Source organism: Opisthocomus hoazin, chromosome Z (assembly GCF_030867145.1).
Source record: "Opisthocomus hoazin isolate bOpiHoa1 chromosome Z, bOpiHoa1.hap1, whole genome shotgun sequence".
NCBI lineage: Eukaryota > Metazoa > Chordata > Aves > Opisthocomiformes > Opisthocomidae > Opisthocomus > Opisthocomus hoazin.
The window spans coordinates 38,737,426-38,756,557 of NC_134454.1; the positions used below are offsets into that span (position 1 = coordinate 38,737,426).

The following is a 19,132-nucleotide window of genomic DNA, read 5'->3' on the forward strand; positions in this document are numbered from 1 at the left end:
TCCGGCGCGGCGTGGAAAGTGGGAGGTTCCCGGGTGAGGGGGCCCGGCCCGGCCCGGCCGCCTGAGGCGGGGATGGTCCCGGGAGAGGCGCCGCCGCCTGGCCCGGGCTCGCCGCGGGTCAGCGCCGAGGCGGCCGCCGGCAGGAAGCAACGCGCCTTCGCCCGGAGGAAGGTGGGTCGGTGCCGGGCCTGTCCCCGGGGCGGGGGGGGGGGGGGCGGCCTGCGGGGGAGCCCCGTTAACGTCTGTCTCCCGTGTTGCGTTTCAGGCCTTTTCCCTCTTCGTCAAGGCGAGGGAGGTGCCGGCCGCGGCCCGGTGTGCCGGCGGCGGCGACGGCGTGCGGTGGCGGTGCTGCCGGCAGGCCTTCGAGGAGCTCTCCGGCATTCACCGGCATGTGGCCCTGCAGCACGGCGGAGACGTCGGGCAGCGGGCGGGCCCGGCGGAGAGGCGGGCCGCCGCCGAAGGGAGCGCGTCGGGGGGCTCGGCTCCCGCCGGAGCGGCCGGCGGGCACGCTCGCAGCAACCCCGAGATCTGCTGCGTTCTGCCGGACACCAGCCACCTCAGCTGCGATGATCTGACAAGGTAGGGAAGGCCCTCAGCGCTCTGGAGGTCCAGTACGGGCCAGGAGTGGGGTGCTGGGCGGCTCACAGAATCACAGAATGTTCAGGGTTGGAAGGGTCCTCTGTGGATCATCTAGTCCAACCCCCCTGCCGAAGCAGGGTCACCTACAGCAGGCTGCACAGGACCTTGTCCAGGCGGGTCTTGAACATCTCCAGAGAAGGAGACCCCACAACCTCCCTGGGCAGCCTGTTCCAGTGCTCTGTCACCCTCAGAATAAAGAAGTTCTTCCTCATGTTCAGAAGGAACTTCCTAAGCTTCAATTTGTGCCCATTGCCCCTTGTCCTGTTGCTGGGCACCGCTGAAAAGAGTCTGGCCCCATCCTCCTGACACCCACCCTTGAGATATTTGTAGGCATTTCTAAGGTCCCCTCTCAGCCTTCTCTTCTTCAGGCTGAACAAGCCCAGCTCCCTCAGCCTTTCTTCATAGGAAACGCCTGGCCTGATCCGCTGCCAGTACTTTTATTTTTGTGAAGGTCAGTCAGGTGATGCTTTAAGGCATGGAAAGAGCCTTCCCTGATAGTCCTTTAGATATGCAGATGCTTTGGGCACCTTCCTGAGGTACCTCTTTAGACCAACAGCCATCAGTGGCCGCCAGGAGTCACTCAGTTTGTTCGAATCCCTTTCACAACTCCTGGTACCTGTGCAAAACATGCAAACTACTGCTGGGCTGATAAGTAAATATGCTGCATCTTTTTTGATGGTAGAGGTGGGAACTTGGGAGGGTTGAACTGTCAGAGCTGTATCAACCCGCATTGTCAAAGCAGACCTATGCAGGTGTTACTTGGGGGCTTAGATCTGTAACCAAGGAAGGACTGTAACATGAAAGAGCAGAACAGCAGGGTACGCTTTGCGCAAGTCCCATTTCTCTCCTTCTTCAGGTACCTTAAGGGCTCATCAGTTGTAAGTAGTTTGGCTAAAATGCATCTGACTGCGAGAGAGCTAGGCTTGCACTGCTTGGAATGCTGGTGCACACAGTCTCACTGAAAATTTTGCTTCTTAAATTTACGTAGCTCAAGCACTTGAATTTTCAAGTTCAGGTTTGTCAAATTAAGCCTTTAATGGCTCGTGGCACTTGTGTGCACAGAAAGCACCAATTCTTGTGTCCTGTGTGTTGAGAGAAACGTGACTAGAGCGCACGTGAGTAGAGCACGCTGTAGGCCGCTGGCAGAGGTGTCCCATGCGGCACAGACGCGCTCATTTTGTAACCAGTCCTGAGAACTAGGAATGGGGGAGCTCTTTTTAATTCATATTCTTTCTCTTTGAAATAAATCAAACTCAGCAGCGCTAATCCCTCCAAAGTTTGTTTGTTGTTTTGTTATTTTCCTCACATCTGCCAGACGAAAATGGTCTCCTTTTTGAATGCTTACTGCTGACAGTACATTTGCGTGCTTTCAACCCTAACATCCTTTTCCTATTTGTTTATCTTTGCCGTGCTGTGGACAGCAAGGTGGGAGAAGTACTTCTGTATTACTGTTACTGTGAGGTGAAGGATCCAGAGAAGCTCTGTGCTTGGCAAAAGGCTCTGTGCCAGCATCTGCATCTCACTGGCAAGGTAAGGTTTTAAGCAGTGGTTGTATTCTTAAAAAAAAGCAGCTGCTTTGCTTAGTGCAGGACAGAGGGGCATGTGGAGAACAAAGTGTTTTGCACCAGAAGGTGCTAGTCTGTTATCAGTCCATTAAGAAAGGCACTCGAACTCTGTAAAGTATCATTTAACATGCTACTTAAGAGATAACGCTACAGAGAAATAGAAAATAGTACAGATAACCTTATCTCTTTTGATGCTGAGAACTCTAGGTTGCACGGTGTTACGCGAGCCTCTGATCCATGCACAGCACACACACTGTGCAGACCCTGTCCTTGCAAGGGTTGCCCCATTTCCATGATGCGAACTGTTACAGTTTTTTTTTTTTACAGGAAAACAAGTCTTTTCGTGACTCCTACTGTCAAACAGAAAGGATATTCACATGAGCACTTCCTGATGCACTTTTAGATAAAGGCAAGGTCACGCAGGTAGCATAGTCACTGATATCAACAGGGAGCTGCGTGCAGCCATCTCTGTTAGGGTTGTTGGTCTGGGTTTGTCCTGCGGCTAAAGGATACGTGCAGCACCACACAGCCTGAAGGCCAAGCTGGAGGTGCAGTGCCGTGCAGCGTGGGTCTGGGCTCGCTCTGGTTAGCTGCTGTGTTGTCATTGTTTAGCCTGGCTGGATGCAGGTGCCCGCCAAAGCTGCGCTATCACTCCCCCTCCTCAGCTGGACAGGGCAGAAAAAAATACAACAAAAGGCTCGTAGGTCGAGATAAGGACAGGGGGAGATCACTCAACAGTTACCATCATGGGCAAAACAGACTCAACTTGGAGAAATTAGTTTAATTTGTCACCAATTAAATCGGAGTAGTATAATGAGAAATAAATCTTAGAAACACCTTCCCCCCACCCCTCCCTTCTTCCCAAGCTTAACTTCACTCCCGTTTCTCTCCCTCCTCCCCCTGCGTGGCACAGGGGGATGGGGAATGGGGGTTGCGGTCAGTTCATCACACATTGTCTCTACCGCTCCTTCCTTCTCACACTGCCCCTGCTCCAGCGTGAGGTCCCTCTCACGGGCGACAGTTCTTCACAAACTTCTCCAGTGTGGTCCTTCCCACGGGCTGCAGCTCTTCACAAACTGCCCCAGCGTGGGTCCCTCCCACGAGGTGCAGTCCTTCAGGAACAGGCTGCTCCAGCGTGGGTCCCCCATGGGGTCACAAGGCCTGCCAGCAAACCTGCTCCAGCACGAGCTCGTCTCTCCATGAGTCCGCAGGTCCTGGCAGGAGCCTGCTCCAGCACGGGGCTCCCTATGGGGTCACAGCCTCCTTTGGCCATCCACCTGCTCCGGCGTGAGGTCCCTCCCACGGGCTACAGGTGGATACCTGCTCCACTGTGGACCTCCATGGGCTGCAGCAGGACAGCCTGCCTCACCATAGTCTGCTCCACAGGCTGCAGGGGAATCTCTGCTCCAGCGACTGGAGCACCTCCTCCTACTCCACTGGCCTTCGTGTCTGCAGAGTTGTTTCTCTCTTGTATTCTCAGTCCTCTCTTCTAGCCACTGTTGTGCAGTGGTTTTCCCCTGAGATATGTTAGCCCGGAGGTGCTGCCATCACCACTGAAGGGCTCAGCCTTGGCCAGCGGCGGTTCCGTCTTGGAGCCAGCTGGCTCTGGCTCTGTCAGACACAGGGGAAGCTTCTGGCAGCTTCTCACAGAAGTCACCCCTGTAGCCCCTCCTACTACCAAAACCTTGCCACGAAAACCCAGTACATACGTGTGTCACTTAACTCCTCAATGCGCAGTGGTCTTCCTGTCAGAATCACTACACTGAGCTGTAATCCGTACTGTCTTGTCAGGAATGAGACGAGAGCAACTGACACCTGAGACCACACCATGGGATAGCAGTGCTCATTCCTGCACATACTCTTTGTTCTTATCTTTGCTGGCAGACTAGACCAAGGAGGTGAGTTGGCCCATCTAAGCTGGCCTGTTGAGGCTGTGGGCAAAGGTGAATTTTAGCCTCACGAAGCTGATGTTCCTAGGCTATCTGTGGGCAGAAGGATTTTTCAAGAGAGCAGCTCAGAGTGGGAGACTATTTTTGTGTTTGACTTGTCTTCCTAAGTAGCTTCTCTTTCTCTGCCAGTGGTGGGCACCTTCCCCGTTGGACATCAGCATGGGTCTGGCGGTGAAATGTCCTGACGCATTCACTTCTTTTTTTGCTCATCTATCTTGTCTGTCTGTCTGGTTGTTGATATTTTTCTCTTTTTTTTTTTTTTCTTTTCATCTCCAGGACAGGTACAGCATTTGTCTTCTCAACCAGTGCTTTTTTCTCCTTGCCTCTTATATTCAGTGTTTTTTTTTTTCCCCCACCACTTCAGAGTTTTTGTTCATTTGTCAGTGCTGGAGATAAAATGACTCACACTGAAATTTAATATTACTGCAATATTATGCATATTTACATTTTCCTTTTAGCTGTGTGAGTCATTGGGCAAAGTCCCATTGTTCTTCCTGAGGCAGACTTCCACTGGGAATTTTAATGCTGACTGCAGGATTTGCCTGTTACCCAGTTAGCATTTCTCTGTTAATTGCACAAACTTTTCTGACTGTCTTGATGTCTTTCTTTTGAAATGGCTCAGAAGTGATTACTGGGGTTTTATTCCTGTTTCATTTACTGTCTTCTTTATGTTCATCTTCAGTATAACCATATTTTCCTTCCCTCCTCAGTAGTCTCTTTTCTGGACATACTTCTGTGCTGCCTCGTATCACCCAGTCGTGTTTTGCTAATTTCACTGTGATCTGTTTTTGCTGTTACTGAGTCTTAGCCCCAGCTTCACCTCTTGCCTTCTAGGTACGAGTTGCTTCAGAAGGGATTAATGGGACAGTTGGTGGAAGCAAAGTAGCTACCAATCTCTACATTGAAGTTATGCTTTCTCAGCCTCTGTTCAAAGACATTTTGTGTCAAGAGGATTTCAAGGTATGGAAAAAATAATTTCTACATAGACATTGTTAATGCAGGATGTTTAATTTTTGAGAAATAAGCACATTGTTTCTTGATAGTATTACTTCTGCTCTAGCTGTTCTGCTTTCCCAGCACTGATCTAAGCCAAGGGTTTCTAACCTTACTTTGTTTAGGTATCTGTTGTTTTTTGCCATCAGTAGCGGTTATCGTGAGCAGTGATAGCAGTTGCTACAAGCTTTGGCTGCTGTGGCTGCAGCTGCAAAGCCCCACTTACAAGTGAATGAAGGAGTGTGCTTTAGCCCAACCATCGTTCAACAAGCATTTAGTCCAACTTGATGGCCATCACAACATACACTTACCCAAGCAAAATATTCCTACACTCTCCTCTTCACCCTGATGTGAGATCCTCACCTAGAAGCCTACTGGTTTAGGTTCATGCAGGCTTTGGTGTCCATAGAGGTGCACTGTCGGTTCCATGAGTTGGATGTCTTCTAGAGAAAATGCAGAGGTGAAGTCACAGAATCACAGAATGTTCGGGGTTGGAAGGGCCCTCTGTGGATCATCTGGTCCAACCCCCCCTGCCAAGGTAGGGTCACCTAGAGCAGGTTGCACAGGACCTCGTCCAGGTGGGTCTTGAATATCTCCAGAGAAGGAGACTCCACAACCTCCCTGGGCAGCCTGTTTCAGGGCTCCGTCACCCTCAGAGGGAAGAAGTTCTTCCTCATGTTCAGCTGGAACTTCCTGTGCTTCAGTTTGTGCCCATTGCCCCTTGTCCTGTCGCTGGGCACCACTCAAAAGAGTTTGGCCCCATCCTCCTGACACCCACCCTTAATATATTTATAGGTATTTATACGGTCCCCTCTCAGCCTTCTCTTTTTCAGGCTAAACAAGCCCAGCTCCCTCCCCCTTTCCTCGTAGGAGAGTCAAGAGGTTTCTTCCTGCTCCAGTTAGTGCCTGACTGGAGGGAGAGTGAGGTGATAACTGCTGGTTCAGCCTGAGCATATGTGCTGATTGCTGTTTTCAGATGGTGATGGCAGCTGTGCCTGGCACTGTATGACATTCTGGTAGGCTTTTGCTGCCCCAGCAGTGTAGGTACTGCTTCCTCTGTGAGGAAGGAAAGCTGCTGCTTTTATTAGCATTTTTCTTTTCCACACAATTTTATTTGCAGGCAGTACTATTTTGTTTTCCGTAAATAACTAGATCAAAGAGAGATAGTGAAACTTGTAAAACTCAAATCCCATGTAAAGCTGCAGTGCTGATTCAGTCTTAGCTTTTTAACTGTCTGTAGTGCTTGGCTGAATTTCCAAGTTAAATGTGACCTGTTAGTTACAATCATGTGTAGATGCAAAAACAAAACAGGGATGGAATTTTACCTTGACCTTGGCAAAACCTCCAACCCTGCATGATCTTTCTGGTCATTGACACTCATGCGTTAATACATGATGGTATTTTGTGTCTCAGTGTTCCTCTGCATGCTGTATACCCCAAGTAAGTGGGGGTTTCAGGTCCCTGTGCCATGAGGACGTGGGCATAGAGGAGCGAAAATTGAGCTTGCGACTATGGAAATATTCAGTGGCCACTGCAGTTGCTGCAGACTGATTTCCGTGATAGCTGGGGCAGTGCTGCACACCACTGCACTTTTGTTGGAGTGTTTGTGTGCTGGATAGTGCCTAAGCTATGTGTGAGGCACAGCCCCGCAGAAATCCTCACATCTTGTCGCCTGCAGTAGGGGTGCCAGCCAAAAAGGGCTTGCCAAGACCTCCAAAGGGGGAGTCCTGCACTTGAGTTTGGGACGGCGGGGGGTGTCAGACGCCACTGTTGTCCTGAGCCTGATTGACATCCCGTATGTGTCTTTCACGCCCCTGGACCACTGCAGTTCCCATCACACACATCATGACCAGAGGCCTGGCTGTGCTTGTGTCGGGGGCCAGAGGGTCTGAGGAGAACTGCAGGGCCCAGATGTGTCAATGTGATCCGTTACGTGAGGAGATTATTTAATATTCCTCTCAGGGTCAGCACGCTCTGTAGGGACCTTGACTGTCTCGTGACAGGTGCTAGTGACATTGCTTCTGACCAAGATCTGTTCTCCTTCCCCCTCCTCAGTGATTCCGCATCTGATGCCAAATGGCACCTGTCTCAGCTGCAGAGTAGTCACTGGGCCCAAGACACCCATCTGCCAGGTCACGGTAGGGTCCGCTGCCTCAACCTTAGGATTTAGCGTGCTGATTTCAGCAGTAGGGGCATCCTACTGTCACACTCACCAGCCCTCCTGCTCTGTTGTTGTGGCTCATCCTCTCTCTGACAGTTCTGTTCTGCTCAGCTCCCTCTGTTATGTTTGGATGGTGAGACATGCTGTCTCCAGAATCCTCTTACAGATTTTAACAGATATTTTGATTCATAAATGCAGCAGAGGAACTTGTCTTTCCCTCAGCCACCAAGACACTTTTATACTCTAATGAGTTGTAGAAGTTAAAGTGAATGGATAATTTTGATCTTAACACCTGGCAAATTTTGGTGGATTGTTTTTGTGTTTAATTTCCTAGAGCAGTGCAGGAGGAGCTCACTGTTTCCCAGACCTTCGAGTTGGAGTATTCAAAGAAATTGTACCTATGGGCATTGATCCAAAGATAGTGTCTTATAAAGAAACTGGTAAGTTGATTTCATGAAAAAAAAGCCTCTCACCCAAGTGAGTGGTAAGTGAAGAACAAAGTACCTTTATCAAAAATATTTCCTTCTGCACAGTGGCCTGGACACAGGAGAAGTAGATGCAGAAATTTATTTCTTACTGGTAGTCAGAAAGTACTGGTGCAGGGAATTTGCTGGCCCAGGTTTTGGTCTGCTAAGTGTTTAGCTGCCTCAGAAAGCTGTAGAATTAACTTCCTATTTTGTGGGAAACAGTAGTGATTCAAATTACATCAAGCATTTACCTTGTTTTGGGGTAGGGACATAACCTTGTGCTTTAGTCAGGGAGTAAGTCATCGGCTAGGAATGGTTAGGAAAGACATTTCAGTGCCTGAATATATTCATATTTGTTCTAAATGTTCTGTAGGCTCTTGAGACTGCTCAGAAATGATACCATATAAAGAGGTCCAATGCTCTCTCCTTGTGGTTAGCTTGCAGTAAAACCAAGCTGTATAGAAGGAGGTTTCCATGGAGTTTTCTTTGTGGATCCAGTGGATTGTGGTGCTGTGGATACTGAGAGCCTTTTTTAGAAAATGGTAGAATCCCACAGAAGCTTACAGCTGAGTTGCTGTGTTAGAGACTGCTGACTTGGCTTTACTTGTGTTGAAATTAATGGCCATGCTTCTGCCTTTCACACTAAAGCAGAGCCAAGTTCTGCATCAGGTTCATGCCAGTCCCTGAACACAGGCTGCATTTGTTTTCTGCTGCCTGTATCTGCTTAGTATGGGTTATGCCTGATAAGATGCTGCTGGCTGTGCATCCGCTATAAGGACATTTATGTAGGTGGTAACCAGGAGCACAGAAAATAGCAACGAACAGAACAGTTTTGGGCTTTTTTTTTCCACCTAGAGGGTTTGGTGGTGGTAAATTTCTGCAGCATCTTTCTGTGGTTTTTGACAGAGCATTATTTTTTTCCCCATATTTTTGACAGTTTGTGGGATGTATGTTTGGATATTTCTTTCCTTTTTTTTTTTTCCTTTTTCCTCCTATTTTACAGCATTTTATGGAGATGGTTCCTATTACTTTGGCAGGTTGCTTGTAGGGTTATTTTTTAACAAGGTAAGGTTTTTTAGTTTTCAGTAGGCCAGGAGTCCTAAGTCCTGAGCAGCCTGAAGCTGAGCAACTCCATGTAAGTTGAAGTTGTACTGAAAGTAATAGTTGCTTATGGGTTTTTTTTTTTCCATTTTTATCAACAGAGAAGAGATTAATTGAAAAAAATGCATTTCTGTACGCTTCTTGCACCTCCAAATGTAATGAAAGATGAGCAAAGGAGAGGGAAACATTTTTCACTCTTTCTTTTACAACTGTGAGAATTGCCAGGGGGACATAACAAAGATCATAGAGACAGGTGCCTGTTGGCTGCTGCTTCTGTCATGTGGAACAGCAGTGTTGTGTTTTTTTTCATTTGCCAATAGGAAGCCAAACATGGATAAACTAGGCTGGTTGAGTTGGGATGAAAAGTCTGTGAACTATCACAGAAAATTTTTGTCTGGAAATGTGAGGAGAATGTGGATCAGTGAGATCATATGTAATACTGTTTTGTAGTTCTGCTTCTCACTTATTTCTGTTATTTCTTTCTTTCCTTTTCCTTTTTTTCTGTTTCTGGTTTTGTGTTTTTTTTTTTTTTTATTATTTTTTGAAGGAATCCATTTATCCCCTCAGGAATTTCATAGAGAAGTGGAACAGTATTTATCTCAGGCCAGTGAAGGACAAAGCGATACCATCTTGCTGGACTGTAGGAACTTCTATGAAAGTAAAATAGTAAGTGTTGTTTGTCTGCTTCTTGCAGTGTGTTACAGGTGCTGGGGGGAAGCATTTTGCATTGTGAGGGTGTAACCTTACTGGAAGAAGAGATTCTGTATTCCAGATCACTCTAATATGTACAAAGTTCAGTTTAGTAATGAACATTAGACACAGGCAGCAGAGGACCTGCTCAGCAACTCAGCATGGAGCATACCTGGCTAAGTGCTTATACAGCTTGGGGCAGAAAGTAGACAAAGTGGTCCATACAGTGAGTACCATATAGTTTGAAGTAAAATATCATAATTTGTAAGGATGTTTTCCAGTGTTTTTGCCTTGTCCCATATGTCAAAAAGAATAGGGGCATCCTACTGTCACACTCACCAGCCCTCCTGCTCTGTTGTTGTGGCTCATCCTCTCTCTGACAGTTCTGTTCTGCTCAGCTCCCTCTGTTATGTTTGGATGGTGAGACATGCTGTCTCCAGAATCCTCTTACAGATTTTAACAGATATTTTGGTGCATAAATGCAGCAGAGGAACTGCCTAAAGCAGCTGCAGTGAGCTGAGTGTTCTGGCCCAAAGGTTGGTTACTTCCTCGAGTTCGAAGCACAGACCTTACCATGTATAACTGCTGGTAACCAGTTGCATGGCCATCTGTTGCTATTGCAGGGACATTTCCGGGGCTGTCTGGCTCCAGATATCAGGAAGTTCAGCTATTTTCCCAGCTATGTAGATGAAAACCTGGAGCTGTTTAAAGACAAGCGTGTCCTGATGTACTGCACGGGAGGGATTCGTTGTGAAAGAGGGTCTGCTTACCTACGGAGCAAGGTGAGATGTCTTTCTGAGAGCGCAAGTGTCCGGGAGTTGAGTCTACTTTAGGAGCAGCTGTCTTTTCTTTTGCTGGTAAATTCTTACTGAGCACAAACTGCTCAATGAGCAGGTGGGGAGATAAATGTCTCTGACTCCCGCTTGCCTACTGCTGTCTGTCAAGGATGTGGGTAGTTTAATGCAGCTCAGGATGATCTGCATGGACTAGTGTCACAGCAGCGATTGCTCTGTGAAAATAATTATATAACCCATTTGCTGAGAAGTGGTATTTGTAAGTCTGCCCTGCCCATTGCAGCAGTGTTTTAGGAGGGCCTAAAAGCATTCTGTAGTGTTTCCACAAGCTGTGTTTGGGTTATGCTCAGTGGTCATTACTGCACAGACTGAGCATCTCAGAGCGGTGATAATCAGCCAGTCAGTGCTTTCCCGGTGTTACGGAATTAAATCCACCACACTGCATTGTTCTAACTGTGCTTTCCATCCCACTCTTCTCCTGGATCCTTCTCTCAAGGAGCAAGGGAACAGCACACATACATGTTCTCCAGAGATTTAAACCCCAGTTTTTTTCTCTGCTGCACCAATGTGAACCCTGAGGTATTCTGCACCTGTAACAGCTGACTACATAAAAGCAGAATAAGCAGTAGTTCACAGAGGTTCAAAAGCATTTGATTGGTGATGCAGCAAACCTCCCTCAGCTGAGGAGGTTAGCAGCCTTTTTTTAACTGTAAGATTAAATGCACGTTTGGGTTCGTGTCAGCAAGCCAGCATTGTGGAGCTGCCCAGTAATCCCTAGTGGCCCTGTCTAGAGTGTGGGTGCAGGAGGTGAGTGAGAAGCCGCTGCTTTTCGTTGACCCTTGGTGTTTACAACATTTGCTTTGGGAACTCTGGCACACCACCACTGCTGCCGTCTCCTTCAGCTTTTCTGCTAATGTGCTTTAAACAGGCAGTGTGCAGAGAGGTTTACCAGCTAAAAGGTGGAATTCACAAGTACCTGGAAGAGTTTCCAGATGGATTCTACAGGGGCAAGCTGTTTGTGTTTGATGATCGTTACACCATTTGTTCCAATGAAGATATCATCTCAGGTAGGACTAGATAACGTAAGTGCAAAGGCTGGGAAGCTATTGCTATTGTTTCCACGGAGCTGTGCAGGTTAGGGGCAGCTAGACTGGTCTGTGTAATTTTCCTCATACTTGCTTTGATCTTTTAGTGCCATCACTTTTCATGATGATTGTCGGCTCCATGGCTTGAACACATAAAACACAAATGAGAGAAAAGGGTGTCTCTGAACAAGTGTTCCCTAAAACTGGGACAGTAAAAGGAAGCATTCCCTGTAGAACACCTGCCATCTGCAGCTATGGAGATGTATGTCAAGCACTACTGCTGTCGTTACCCCCTTGTTGCCCACAGTGCTGATCAGACTGTGGCTGGCCGAATGACCGAAGCGTTAAATAGTTCTCCTGCTGTCAGCTGTTCTCTGCTCCCGTAATCTCACAGAACATCAGCGTGGACTGGCGGGCACTGGGAGAGTGGTGGCACTAAGCTCTACAGAACTTTTTTATTTTCACGTTTTAAAAATTTCTGTAGCCTGTAGAATTTGGTGACCTCTAGTTGAAGTCGTTAAGAATATTGCCTGGTCTTCTAGCTGGGGTCGCTCTTCAGATGTTACAAATGAAATACCTGTTTTCTTCTTCTCAGTTGCCAGGTACAAAGAGATGGAATTTGTGTCTAGCCTTTTTAGGAAGCTGTGCTGGTTTTTCTCTGAGTGGGTAACTTTTTTAGCATAACCTCCCATTCCTGCTCTGCAATTACTATATACATCCTGAAGGTGCCTGGCTTGGTGTAGAAACAGAACACACTCTGGATACATCACAGCCATCCCTACAGAAGTTTCAAGACGAAGTGTTGGGGTAGGCACCTTCTTGATGGTACAGTTAAACTGGGCTGTAGCTTTCAGTTGAAGGGTTAAAACCAGTCTGATGTTGCGGAAGGACTCTACTAGGACTGCAAATGACACCCCATCTGCACAAGCCATTGCTTTTAGGTGGAAGGAAGTCCTGTGGCACCCCCTTCCTCAGCAGGCAACATTCCTGCCTAGTGGCTTAATTACCACCAGCATATCTTTCTTCTTCTCTTGGCAGCAAGAATCTTTAAATCTGTCTAATTGGAACTAGAGGAAGCACTAGTGAACACTTTTTCCTTTTCCTGAGAGACAGCTGTCCTAAGTTCCTTACATGAAAATTATAAGTTTAAAAATGAACTAGGTTCTGGAAGATGAAGCTAAAGCAGGAATTCAAAACCTGAAAGACAATAGATAGCCACTTAATGACACTGCAGACCCCTGGTGCCACAAAGAACCCTCTGCAAGGGGGACAAATGGGGCAATGTGGATATTAACTTTTTCTTTTCCTCCTCCCTCCAGCATGCAGATACTGTGGGATACTGTGGGACCAGTATAAACTTTGTTCCAGCCAGCACTGCCGACAGCTTGTCCTGACATGTCCGAGTTGTCGCAACAAAGGTCTTACAGCTTGCTGTCCTGTTTGTCAAGAGAAAGAGCTCAAGGTGACTTCAAGGGCTTCAGGACAGGCACTTAAGGAGGAATGTGAATGTACAAGGAGACGGGCAAGGGTACCTACTGAGCACATCTCGCGAAGGACGCTGGATGCAGGAAAAGATTAGGCTGCTTCCTTAGCTAATCTGACACACGCTAATGCGAAGGGCTTCTATAACCAGATGCCTATCTGTTATTCACTTAGGTTTGGAAATCGTGAAGATATGTTGGCTCAGAAAGTCTTGTTCATACGCTGCTTTTAAGCCTGGAGTATGTCCTGAAAACCATCCATTACTTGACTGTAAATTACCAGAGTGCCCAGGCCATCACTATGGGATTCCTCTCCCTGGGGTACAGTCTTGTAGCATGGCCTCTACCATGGGGATTTTGGAGCAGAGTATGTGCAGCAGGACACAGCTGCTCACAATTCAAAAGGGACTGAAGGGGCATAAGAACAATTCCATTCTCCTGCATGGAGATGGATCTGTCCGACCTCTCCATGATCATGGCATTTGCTTCAGTAGCTAGTGCTAGGGTGTGAACACAGCAGAGGTATCAGCTGGGTGTGGGTATGTGACCACATTAGAGCTGTCTGCCTGCGTCTCTTGCCTTACACCAGTGAGAAGCAAGGGGCAGTTGCCTGAAGTCACTGACTTGACTTCCGTGTAAAACTGGCTGAAGGCAGCGTAAGGACCCCTCTTGTAACTGGAGCAAAAGCCGACAGGTACTGTCTGCTCAGCCATACTTGTGTGTGATGTGTAGGACAAACAGCAAAAGTCATCCTCACGCGAGTGCTCTGTCTCCCCGCCAACTGTGGTTTCCATCCACTTGTCAGTACATGGAATATCCAGGGCTCAGCTGTGCTTGCACTAGAAAAAAACAACAGCTTGAAGCATGTTGAAACAGAGACACACTGAGAGGGGAGCACAGAGACTGTCAAAATACCAGCATTGTGGTACTGGAAGTGATGCTGACACGTGTGCATAAATGTCAGCAACAGCTATAAGGAGATTGCAAGATCCTTTATCCAAGTTAAATAATTCAAGATTTGGGGAGCATTTGTGCTTTGTAAACATGGGTTGAGTTTTTCAAAAGCTGTGCAATGTTTACGTGATTTCCATCTCCTGTTAGTGGAGAAATTGTCTTTTGAGTTTTAAGGGACCCGCAGCATATGAGCTCAGAATACTTCTCCGCCTGCTGCTTTGTGTGCCTGATGCTGCAGAATGTACAGGAAGGTTTTATTAATAGTGTAGAAGATGTGTCTTGACTGAAAAATGTCTTTGAAAGTTACTGTCATTCTTGGTACTGAATAGTTAGTCATTAGGAAATCAAAATCACTTACTGGTTTGTGGGGTTTTTTTACTGGCAACTACTTTTAAAAGTTTACTCAGGTTTCTGCAGTTGCTTAATGACAGTTAGGGCAATGTTATTTTCATACAGATTGTAACTTTCTCCCCCTATGAATCCAGCAAGGCCTCATTGTTGGGTTGACTAGCAACTTAACAACAAGGGCATTGGTTCCATTAAAGCCATGGCAAGCATTTCTTCTGACTTCCAGTATTGCTACCATGAAATCAATGGTTCAGCAACTGTCTTTATGACTGTTCCTTTTATGAAGCAAACTTTGAAACTTAAGAATGTCTCATTTGGGAATCTTTCTAGGATGGTATTTAATAGTAAATCTGTGCACAGTTCGTACTGGAGAAGAAATTGGAAATTTCCCTCAGTAGACATCTTCAGCAGAAGTCTAAGCAGGACCCACAGTCCCCTGGCATCTTGACTCCCAAGATTTGCTGGGCAATTAACCTCCGTGCTTTTGAGGACTGGAATATTTGAGGAAAAACATGCAAGCTCTACTTGCAGGCCTGGTTTCGAGCACTGATGGGAGTGCTGCAACTTGCATATTATACTCTTACCTTTTCTTCAAGTGTTAGGCTAAAATAACACAATTTTATAATTCCGTCAGCAAGTCTGGAGCACTGTAATCTATTTGGAAGGCTGTTTCTGTGTCGCTTGTCAATACTGAATGGCAACAGCTATATTTTATATGTAAACTTCTGAAACTCCTGGGATGATAAATAACCTTTAGTGCTTCCATTGTGATCTTTAAAGTACTGCACAAATACGCTTCATATGTTATGTCGAAGGTGCTTAATTCTGCAGAGGTAAATGCTGAAATCTAGCTAGCTGTCTGCCACGTGGTAGACCTGGCTACAAGGTACAATTCTCCTGAGAGCTCCAGGCAGCTGAAGAGTCTACCTCAAAGGCAGAGGGGAGCCATGGGGCCTCTTCTGGTCCTTCCCGCACCAAGGCAAGGGAGAAGGGTTTGAAATGCACAGATGGGGACCCATAAAGCCACGGGGGGCAAGAGACATCCTTAGCCTCCCTCTTGCAAGTTAGCCCATGAGCAGCTTCTGTATCCTGGCTTCTGGATTAATTTTGTCAGGTTAATACAAATAAGGACTTACTTACCGTGTGAAGTGCTGTGTGATGGGATCCAGGCACCTCAGTGGTAATGCCTGAGAGAAGGCACATTAGCTCCCAAAGAAGTGAGAGCTAAGCAGGGTTGCCTGTCACAGTCAGATGCTGCAGTAAGCAGATGACTTTTCCCCCTTTTCCTAGAGAGCTGTTGGGACAAAGAGTGATCCATTTGTTCCTAAATGCCACCATTTTGTAGCTCCATCACTGCAGAGTGTGATGCCTTTCACCACAAAGCCTGCTGACTCAGCACAGCCTGTCTCTGCTGCACAGCTTTCACATGCATCTTTCAGCAAAGCAGCTCTACAAGGATCAGCTGAGGAACCGGGAGGGATCCTGACAGCTTAACGTAGGGTTGGGCTGCATCGTTGATTTAGATGCTGGTGCAGTGAAACAGGAGAAGGTTCTTGTTTTTGGTTTTTTTGTTTGTTTGTTTTTTTTTTTGTAAGGGCTGGGTTTTTTTTCATTCAGGAAAAAATACTGTTCTAGTATCCATGGTAGTGCTCCTTGCTGTGCAGATGCATCCTGGCCTGTCTGGGTTTCTTTGCACCATCAGGGTTTCCCAGGACAAGATGCTTTTATGTTCTTCTGCAGCCAGCGGAAGAGCTGAGCCTGTACCATGCAAATCTGAGTGGGTGGCTCAGCTGAAACTGTGTGGCTCTGGTTCAATGATTTAGTTGACCGTTTTGAATTCGTCACAGTGCATATGGAAGAAAGAGGCTGGTCTGCCTTTTTTTTGGGGGGGGGAGTTGATTTTTTAAAAATAAGTTTTCAGCTATTTTTCTTCTGTATCCTTTTCATTTTCTGATATGGAACTTGTGGGGGGGGCGGGGAGAAGCTATAGTGAACCATTTCATTTGACACCACTGGCGGATTTATTAATATCTGAAAAGCAACAAATGTGTTTCCCACATTGCTGAAAGTATAGTGTTTCACTGCTTCATTGGTCAGAGCTAAATTGTGTGTGGTATTTGTGCACAAGCTCTGAAGAAGTTCAAGGCCAGGTTGGATGGAGCTCTGAGCAACCTGGTCCAGTGGAAGATGTCCCTGCTCATGGCAGGGGCGTTGGAACCAGATGGTCTTTAAGGTCCCTTCCAACCCAAACCATTCTATGACTCTATGATTCTATGAAGAAATCTGTGGGACTTTCGCAGGTATATGTGTAAAAGGCTGCAAAACTTCACTTTTAACAGATGTGTACAGACAGATTTCTAGCAAGTGAGAACATTTTCTAGGACATGTTGTCATCAGACCAAGAATAAGGCTTCAGTATGGCAACGCTTCTGCCAGAAGACTCTTGCTACCAAGCAGGCTCCCATGCACGTTAATAGTGGGCGTTTCGGATGGGATAGTGCTGAGTCCAGCCCACCGCATGCCTGGGGGCTACACAAGTCCTTGGGAACTCCTCCCAGGCTAGGTGATGGGGGGTAGACTGTCTGACAACAACCTGTCAGACTATGCAGTGTAAGCCCAGGGTTGGGGTATTTCACATAACAGCTTTTCTAGGGCACAACATTTATTGTTGCACTTATGCAGACGTTAGGGACGGCAGTAAAAGAAACAATCCCTAGCAGAACAAAATTTAATTAATGGACACGGTCATCTAGGTAGAACAGCAAAGAGAGAACTTGACTTGTTTCCAGTGAAAATCTGGACACATGCTTTTAACATAGGAAACTGAAGGGAGTGGGGATTGGAAGAGAGGGCTGTGGTTTGCTGATTAGTTTGGCCATCTCCATGGGGTGAGGAATTGCATCGCATCTCTAAAGGTGACGGTTTTCTTCAGACATGCATAGGATAGAAGGATATTAACCCATCCTAAACTGCTCAATTTTGAGACTGTTTTATAATCAGTGGCCTTAAGTACCATTTAATCAAGAGGTGGGGATCAGTTTTTTCTAAGAAACACAGGGATGCATTTGAAACAGCATCTCCAGCTAACTGACTCGGCAAACGTTAGTAAAAAATTTTAATTCACAATTCTTGAAATTAGCCATGTTTCCAGGTAGTAGAAGTGCTTGTTTAACTAGTTGCTCCTCTGTAGTTACTTGAGATCAATTTGAAAAAAAAAATAAAGTATTTTTTTAATACTTCTATAATTTGTGTGGAACAGTTGTATCTTTCACTCATGCATACTACATCCTAACTGTATGAAACACCGTGCAGGAAGTTTATATAAAAATTAGGTCCCAGGTTAATTAAGAGTCACTTTTACACTGGGATGTACTCTAAACTGAGATTGCATAAAATCGGCTTGAGCAGTTTCCAGCTCTACAGAAAACATCAACAGTCCTACTGGATAAAATCTTCAGCTACAGCCACTAGTTAATTTAAACTCTTAGTGCATAAAACAGAACCGAGGCACCACAAATACTCTGCCAAGGCACTTATTGCCTGTAGATTTCCACAGTGTAGCACAGATCACCGGGAACAACCTCCGTAGCCAAGAACTACACTCCAGTTCTGCACTTGGGAAAAATAGGCCCATTCAACTCTGCAAGTCTTCTCTTCCTCACTGAAAAAGAAAGGGAAGAGGAGTCAGTCGTGGCAACGGGAAGATGTGGATGGCAGGCTTGGCCTACCTGCTGTGCAAAGGAGCCGAGAGACACGCTTTCTGCCAGGAAAGAAACAGGACAGCGTCAGCTTCTGAATTCCTGCTTCAAGCAGCAGGCACAGCCTTACACAGTTTAAAATCAAGGAGGGTAAGGTGAGGTTTCTGTCCCTATGAATTTTTAAGGCCAGAAGCTACTTTCAGCCTCCCCTCCCTTATTCTACAGTCAATTGTATTTCACAGAGCTTGTCTTTTTAATCTGACTTTGGCTAAAGCATCACCTGATGCTGGCTGATATAGAGGCAGCAGGACACAGTGCCACATGTTTTCTTCTGCTTATTTTTCTAAATTGCCATTTCAAGTTAAAAAAAATCCATCTCATGTTGTACCTTAAGCCTTTGCCTCCAGTCCTCTGATCACGGTTAACATGGTCAAAGCAGTCTCATATTTACTCCTCAGGTTGATTTACAGCTCTGACAACTACACTCACGACTTACCAAGAAATGTGTGTGAGGAAAACGGGTTAAAAGAAGTTATAAAGAGGATGGGGAAGTTAGCTCACGAGGATGAATGTAAAAGCCTTCATAGCTGGTTCACATAGAGCATCTTGGAGAAAAGAAACTATAGGACCAAAACTAAGTTCTGGTAGCATCAGGTGATGGTAGAGAAAAGCACTGAAGTGGAGCACAAGCAGAGAGCTATTGCTGACAGGGAGGAAAAGAAAGTTTTTCTATACTTATACATGGTCCAGGTGTGGAGCTGAGACGCTATTGCCAGATACCATCAGACCGATGAATACGAGCTGCAAACAAGAACCAAGTCAGACATAAATGCAGATCTTTACGGTCAGAGAGGCAAAATGCACAGCTGTTATGTGAAAGGCAAGTTGTGAATTCCTCCCCTTACAGCAGGAACAATTAAAGCAGTAGATGTAAATCTTCCAGCTGATTACTTTGTATGCCAGATGCTGCATGGTCATTAAGACCCTTTCCCTGTGCCAAAAGACAGAAAATAGCAGGCCTTTCCTGGTACAGCTCTCTGGTGACCAGGAATGCAGCTGCAGGCAGAATAAATACACAGTGGACCATAATACTGAGTATTCTGTATGGTCACTGAAGAACTGGCACATACCTCTGTGCATCGCTGTGCTTCCTTAGGAGTGTGGTACTGGCTGAAGCTAGACTGTTTTTTTAAATTTTTTTTTATTT

General features: G+C 46.4%; 2 protein-coding genes across 2 annotated transcripts in view; one reads left to right on the forward strand and one right to left on the reverse strand.

Annotated features, from left to right (window-relative positions):
- The first annotated feature begins 24 nt into the window (after positions 1–24).
- TSTD2 (thiosulfate sulfurtransferase like domain containing 2) lies at positions 25–17,472 on the forward strand. The gene is made up of 9 exons (XM_075447273.1): positions 25–171; positions 266–579; positions 2,061–2,169; positions 4,988–5,113; positions 7,642–7,747; positions 9,423–9,541; positions 10,189–10,347; positions 11,288–11,426; positions 12,764–17,472. The coding sequence occupies exons 1-9, from the start codon at positions 73–75 to the stop codon at positions 13,021–13,023; spliced, it is 1,431 nt and encodes a 476-aa protein (XP_075303388.1). The 5' UTR covers positions 25–72; the 3' UTR covers positions 13,024–17,472.
- TMOD1 (tropomodulin 1) overlaps positions 16,982–19,132 on the reverse strand; it is a 28,038-nt gene continuing 25,887 nt past the window's right edge. The window contains exon 10 of the mRNA XM_075447274.1: positions 16,982–17,888. Coding sequence (XP_075303389.1) covers positions 17,824–17,888 — 65 coding nt within the window. The 3' untranslated portion in view covers positions 16,982–17,823. The remainder of the gene's footprint in view (positions 17,889–19,132) is intronic.